Here is a 6,902-nt window from a genome sequence, read left to right as displayed (position 1 = left end):
CTCAATTGTGGTCATAAGTCGAGGACTACCTGAATTTTTCCTCAAAGACTCTGGTGCCATGCAGCTGAAGGGGAGGGACCATTTCTGTGTATGTGGTAATCTAGTATGAGGCATTTAGTCTTACACTCAGAAGATAATGATTAATAAGAGTTGGAAAGGACCTAGGAGGTCATCTAGTCCACCCCCCAAGCCCAAGCAGGAGACCCTACACCATTTCTGACAGATGGCAGTCCAGTCTCTTCTTGAAAGCCTCCAGTGATTGTTCTCACTGTCAGAAAATTCCTCCTTAGTTCCAGGTTAGAGAGATAACAGATTAACAGAGTTGGAAGGGACCTTATAGGTCATCTAGTCCAACCCCCCACTCAAGCAGGAGACCCTACATCATTTCTGGCAAATGGCAGTCCAATCTTTTCTTGAAAGTCTCAAGTCCCACAACTTCTGTTCCATTGGTTGATTGTTCTCACTGTCAGAAAATTCCTCATTTCCAGGTTGAATTTCTCCTTGATCAGTTTCCATCCATTATTCCTTGTCTGGCCTTCAGGTGCCTTGGTAAATAGCGTGATTCCCCCTTGCCCCCCTTGTGGAAGCCCCTCAGATATTGGATCACTGCTATCATGTCACCGCTGGTCCTTTTTTTTCTTTTTTTCATTAAACTAGACATGCCCAGTTCCTGCAACCGTTCATCATATGTTTAGCCTCCAGCCCCCTAATCAGAGTTGGAAGTGACCTTGTAGGTCATCATCTAGTCCAACCCCCCGCCCAACCAGGAGACCCTACACCATTTCTGACCGATGGCAGTCCAGTCTCTTCTTGAAAGCCTCCAGGGATGAAGCTCCCACAAAGGAAAGCTGTTCCCTGGGTTGGTTGATCTCCCTATCAGAAAATTCCTCCTTATTTCCAGGTTGAATCTCTCCTTGTTCAGTTTCCATCCATTATTCCTTAACCTGCCATCAGGTGTTTTGGAAAATAGCTTGACCCCCCCCCTCCTCTCTGTGTCAGCCCCGCAAATATTGGAAGACTACTACGACTTTCTCTCGGTCACGCACGTTTGCCAAACGCATCTAATATTTCTTAGGATTGTTATTTTTTTGGAAGAATCCGAATGAAGTCGTTGCTACTTAAAAACCTGGATTAAGTGCTCAGTTCCACATTGTGTAGCTCCGATTAGTCTCTGTGCAGTGGGGCGTGTGTAATAACTCTTCCCTTTTCTCCCAGAGTCCGCAGAGAAATTGGAGCAGGAAGACTCCGTTCCTCCAGCCGAGACACCGGGAAGAGATGATGGCTTCGGTGTACGGAGGGATCCCAACTCTCCTTTGACAGACGAAGATGAGGAGATGTCGTTCCTTCCGGATTTCCCGCTAAGACGAACCACACTTGGGTCCAATGAAGAGTCGCCTCCCCTCAGCCCAACCCCTGGGCCGTCTGAACCGCGAAGTTCTCAGGAGATGCCAGACCAAGAGGCTGGTGGGTTTCCGAGGATGGGAGGTTCTCCTTCGTCGCCCCCTCGCCATCTCTTGCTGCCGGGCTCTGGGAATTCCTTCAGGAGCAGCAGCTCGGACTCCTCAGAGGAGTTTTTAGAAGGTCCCAGAGCGCTGACCCCGGACTCCGATGAAGAGGAAGATATGGACGATAGCAGCCTTGTGCCCCTTCGAGAACTCCTCCACATGGACGAGTCCAGTTCCAGCCCTCTGCAGATGAGCTCGGTGGGTACTCTTTCAGCTTGACGTTCTTCAGAACCTTGGCCTTCAGATTCCCGCCTCCATCTGGTTCAGGGAGTGAGCTTCAAAAATGTTAGCAAGGGGTTCTCTGCCCGGTTGCTGGGTGGGCGTGGCCATGGTGGGCGTGGCCTAGTCAGCCTCCTGCACCATGTCAGGGGCGGGGGTACGTTTTTACCCTCCCTTGGCTGCGGAGGCTTTCCTCAAGCCTCTGTCGTGACCCAGGCCCAAGTAGGTAGTAGGAAACTCAGTCAGTATCAAAACAAACAAACTTTATTCAAACAGCTGAGAGTTACTTCATTCCCAGGGTAGTCCAACTAAATTAAAGCACATTCCTCCCAACACAATTCCTCAGTCCTATCGCAAACCTTGGTCCAATTCAGCAAACTGCCAAAGGCCTTTTTTGGCAAAAGTTCAGAAGATGCCGCTATGAAACAAATGCAACAAGATAAAGCTATCAACGTTGTTTTCCGGCAAAGAGCCCAAATGCCGTTGCTGGTCTTTTAAGCCTTAAGGGAGGGGCCAATCATCTCTTGGCCCTACTCCTGAGTCGTCCTCTTTGCTTGAGCTGCTCTTGCCTTCTGGCAGCTCTTCTCATGTTCCTCTGCCTCACTATTGTCAGCCTCTGGAGGTTCCGGAATCTGCACTTGCACTCCCCAATGGTCCTGGCCCCACCTCAGCCTCTGACGCAGAGCCCTCATCCGGGCCTTCCCAGCCTGCAGGACTGGCCTACGCTCTTCCTCAGCATCATCGCTGTCCAAGTTCGTTGCCAGCTCCGCGGGCTGCTGGCGGACCACAACAGCCTCCGGGGGAGCAAAAACGGCCTCCCCAGGCTCTGGAGGCCCTCTGGAGGCTGGAAACAGGCCCATTTCTGGCATATCCAATCTTCTGCTAGGCCCATTTTTCACCCTCCCTGAACATCTGTGCGCGCCCTGTTCTTAACTGCATCCAAAATGGGCCATGTGGGGACTCCTGGGAGGGGCGTGGTGGGGTGGGCGGGGCCAGCCAGGAATGGGATTTGAGGGTTCTGTGAACTGCACAGAATTTTAGCTAGAGGTTCTCCCGAACCTCTGCGAACCTCCAGCAGCCCACCCCTCTCCAGGGGAAGGATACTGCAAAATCCCCATTCCCTCCCCACTCCTGGGGGAAGGATACTGCAAAATCCCCATTCCCTCCCCACTCTGGGACTAGTCGGAGGTGGTATTTGCCGGTTTTCCGAACTACTCAAAATTTCCGCTACCGGTTCTCCAGAACTGTCAGAACCTGCTGAATAGCACCCCTGCTTCCAGCTCAATTCTGATTCATTCTGATCCACCATGCATGGTTTGGAGGCTCCATGGCTTTCTGGAGGGGCATTGCTAGGGCTGGCAGCATGCTTGAGCCTGGCAGTGGGTGGAATATGCCAGACAGTGGGTGGAACCCTTGCTTATTTGGTCCCAGGTTTGGGTAAACCTGACCCATCCTGTAATCTGTCTTCCTCGTGCCTCTGCTTTTAGATCCCCTCACCAAGACGGAACAGTTACCTGACCAGCCTAGACAAACTTCTTGAAGAGAAAAGGTAAAATGGAAGCCCTGTTTGAACCTCAAATAATGATGGGTGGACCCAACCGTAAGAAAAGGCCAGTTATTTCTTTCCTGAAGGGGGAGGCGACACAAGGAAGCAGGAGGGTGGAAAGTTCCAGGACGGGGCTGCCCCATCACTGAAGGTTTTCAAGACAGAGACTGGACAACCATTTGTCCAGAATGGGATAGGGTCTCCCTTCATGAGCTGGGATGGTTGGACTAGAAGACCTCCAAGGTCCCTTCCAACTCCATTACTCTTGTTATTTATTCTGTTAAATGGCGGAAAAGCAGGTCATTTTTCAAAGCCCACAAGGAGGGGAGGGATAGATCTTTGTAGAAGTTGGGAGGTCCTGAGAACTTCCAGAAATGTGGGTTCAATGCCCAGAATTCTTAGCAGGGAATTTGCTGATGGGGGGATCCTGGGAGTTGAAGTCCATACATCCGGAAACTGCCATATTAGAAAACACTGTCTTTGTTGCTTGTTTGGCTCTGGGTTCAATGGCCAGAATTCTTAGCAGGGAACTTAGTGGCTAGGGGATCCTGGGCATTGAAGTCCACACATCCGGAAACTGCCATATTGGAAATACTATCTTAAAGTCTACAACACTTTGTGGTGTACTAGTGTAGACAGCCCTGTTCCTAGAAAGTTACAAGGTCTGGCTTCTGGTCTGCCAAAGCCCTGCCAGCTGCACCTACTCGGCTGCCAGCTCCCAGCGGGAGGAGCCCAGTTAGGGCGGGAGAGGCCCTGCGTTCGGAGGCTGACGTGGCCCAGCTGAGATGCTGCCGCCAGCCGGGGACAGCTGCTGCTTTGTCTCGCCAGGGAACGGGCTGGTATCTGGTTGTGTTGTGGCTCCAGCCCACCCCCACTCCCGGGCCTGGTCCCCTGCCAGAGAGTGACTCAGAGAGTGAGGGGGAAGGGCTGTCAGGGTTCCCCTCCGCAGGGCCGGCCCCTCTGGCTCAGCTCCAGGAGCCAGAGGCAGGCCAGGTGGAGGAAGTAATGAGGCCTCTGTCTCCTGTATCTCCCCCCGCCCAGGCAATGCTTCCAGACCCAGCTGTGGACAATCAGTCCTGGTTAGATCCCAGGACAACAGAAGCAGGGGTGGGGCAGGCCTAGAAAGTGCTGAGTCACGGAGCCACACCCCACAGGGTATAAAAGCAGGAGGGGCTGCTATACTACTTCGTGACAAACAAATCAAACTGACTGGAGAAAACTTGAGCTGAACTATTTGACTGAGCATTTGGCTTGGAGTGTTGTTTGTTCCTGACTTCCTGGTTGACAGAAAGATAAAAGAAAACCTTGGCAGACGCTCGCTGGTTTGCTGCCAGAGCTGATAGCTGCCGTGGACTAAATTGCCGGCTAATTGAGTCATTTCTCGTGCCTCCCGGACTGAGGTGTGGGGGGACAGAACAGGTTGCCCTCTGGCCCGGCGATGCGTGCTGAGCTCGCCAAATGACTCACCCAGTCAGCCGGGTGAGTATGGTGGGGTGATGCGGGTCTCGGCATGAGGCAGCCAGGTTGCTCAAGTGCCCCGACCCACAAAGCGAGGGAAAAGCAGCGGCGGGCCCTGCCCGGCTAAAGGCCGCAGAAAGCCCAGCTGGCAAGTGGCTGGGGAAGCCTGCGGGCAGTGGACCGTCGGGGGAGTCGCGAAGCCGCCAAAGCTGCTAAGGGGCAGAGATTTGGCCGAGGCCGTCAGACCGAGAGGCCGCTGGTCTTTGCCCGCCTGGCTCCTTTTGTACGTCCACACATGTATTGAAAATGACAGATGAATAAAATTTCCAAAGTGAAACAATCTCAGCTTAAAAGGAAAAAAAAACTCAGCTGAGAGTAAATAAAAATGCTGCCCCGTGTGCCTGAGTTGGCCAGTCGGGCGGGGATGGAAGGAGGGAGGGAAGCCCGGCCCGCCCGTCCTCTTCACCGCCGCCCCCTCGCCCCTGGTGGCAGTGGCTGTCGCGCTGCCGCTTCCAGGCATGGAGCAGCCTGTTCCCGCTGGCAAAGGTCGGTGCAGAAGGCTTTCCAGGCCGAAAACGGGGCATGGAAGGGGGCGCTGCGCATGCATAGGGGGCTGGGGGCGCATGCGCGGTTTGGGGCTCACGCACATGGAGAGCATGGGGCGGGGTCACGCGCGCATGCACAGTGGGGTGTGCTTTGCATGCGCGTGTGTTGTCGCGCACCTGCACGCGCACTTTTGGCACCCGAGGAAAAAAAAGGTTCGCCATCGCTGCTCTAGTTTCTTCCTGCTTTGGGATGCTATGGAAACGCTGGAATGGTGTAGAGTTAAGCTGCTTGTTAAACGGGATTAAGTTTTCACAGTTGTCATTGACAGTGATATAATATTTATGGTTCTTGAGGGTGCATTGTCCTTTTATTGCTCCTGAACCCAAAGCAATTTAGTTGTGTCGTTACTGGGAATGTTTTAATTGTGGCTCAGTCATTCTGGGGGTTGGGGGGGGGGATCGCGTTCAACTGCTTTTGTGGTTGATTTATTGTGGATTTGGCTAAGGCACCACATGAGTCTTCATGCGTCAATAGCGTTTAAATCCATTAATAAATGAAATATTTCTCACCAGAGCAGAACTTCAAGGAACCCATTTTGATCTCAGAATATATTTATGGCACCAGTTTGGGAAGATGTCAATAGCAATAGCACTTAGAGTTATATACTGATTTACAGGGCTTTGCAGCCCTCTGTCAGCCTCTTGCCCCCCCCAACAATCTGGGTCCTCATTTTACCCACCTCGGAAGGAGGGAAGGCTGAGTCAACCTTGAGCCGGTCAGGATCGAACTCCTGCCAGTGGGCAGAGTTAGCTTGCAATACAGCATTCTAACCACTGGCGGAGGGGAGGGAGGGAAGGAAGGAAGGAAGGAAGGAAGGAAGAAAAGAAAAGAGCAATAGCACTTGGACTTATACACCGCATCACAGCCCTCTCTAAGCGGTTTACAGAGTCAGCCTATTTCCCCCCAACAATCTGGGTCCTCATTTTACCACTCAGAAGGACGAAAGGCTGAGTCAACCTTGAGCCCGTCAGGATCGAACTGGCCTCTAACCACTGTGGCACCAGGAAGGAGAAGGAGAAAGGGAATAAGAGGGAGGGAAGAAAGGAAGGAAGGAAAGGAAGGAAGGAAGGAAGGACAAGGCAATAGCATTTAGACTTATATTCTGCTTCACAGTGCTCTAAAGCCCTCTCTAAGCGATTTACAGAGTCAGCTTATTGCCCCCAACAATCTGGGTCCTCATTTCACCCACCTCGAAAGGATGGAAGGCTGAGTCAACCTTGAGCTGGTGAGACTCGCACTGCAAAATTGCAGGCAGCCGGCAGTCAGCAGAAGGAGCCTGCAGTACTGCACTCTAACCACTGCGCCACCACGGCTCATAAATACAGGTAGTCCTTGACATAAGACCATTTCTTCAACAACTGCGGCACTGAAAAAAGTGACTTATAACCAATCCTCACATTTACGACCACTGCAACTTCGCCACGATCCCATGATCAAAATTCGGGAGCCTGGCAACCAAGCATTGATTCATGACACTTGCAGTGTCTCAGGGTCTTATGATTGGTTTCTGACAATCCAAGTCAGTGTGGGGGGGGAGTTGAATTCACTTAATGACTTAATTCATTTTA

At 52.2% G+C, this 6,902-nt stretch overlaps 1 protein-coding gene across 1 annotated transcript in view; it reads left to right on the top strand.

The window, feature by feature from the left end:
* The first annotated feature begins 1,478 nt into the window (after positions 1–1,478).
* FAM178B (family with sequence similarity 178 member B) overlaps positions 1,479–6,902 on the top strand; it is a 291,246-nt gene continuing 285,822 nt past the window's right edge. Inside the window, exons 1-2 of the mRNA XM_058194648.1 lie at positions 1,479–1,703; positions 3,212–3,273. Of these exons, the coding sequence (XP_058050631.1) occupies positions 1,479–1,703; positions 3,212–3,273 (287 nt within the window). The remainder of the gene's footprint in view (positions 1,704–3,211; positions 3,274–6,902) is intronic.

Source organism: Ahaetulla prasina, chromosome 9, assembly GCF_028640845.1.
Source record: "Ahaetulla prasina isolate Xishuangbanna chromosome 9, ASM2864084v1, whole genome shotgun sequence".
In the NCBI taxonomy this organism is placed as follows: Eukaryota; Metazoa; Chordata; class Lepidosauria; order Squamata; family Colubridae; genus Ahaetulla; species Ahaetulla prasina.
Note: the sequence above shows the minus strand (reverse complement) of the source record. Positions and strands in the feature narration are given on the sequence as shown.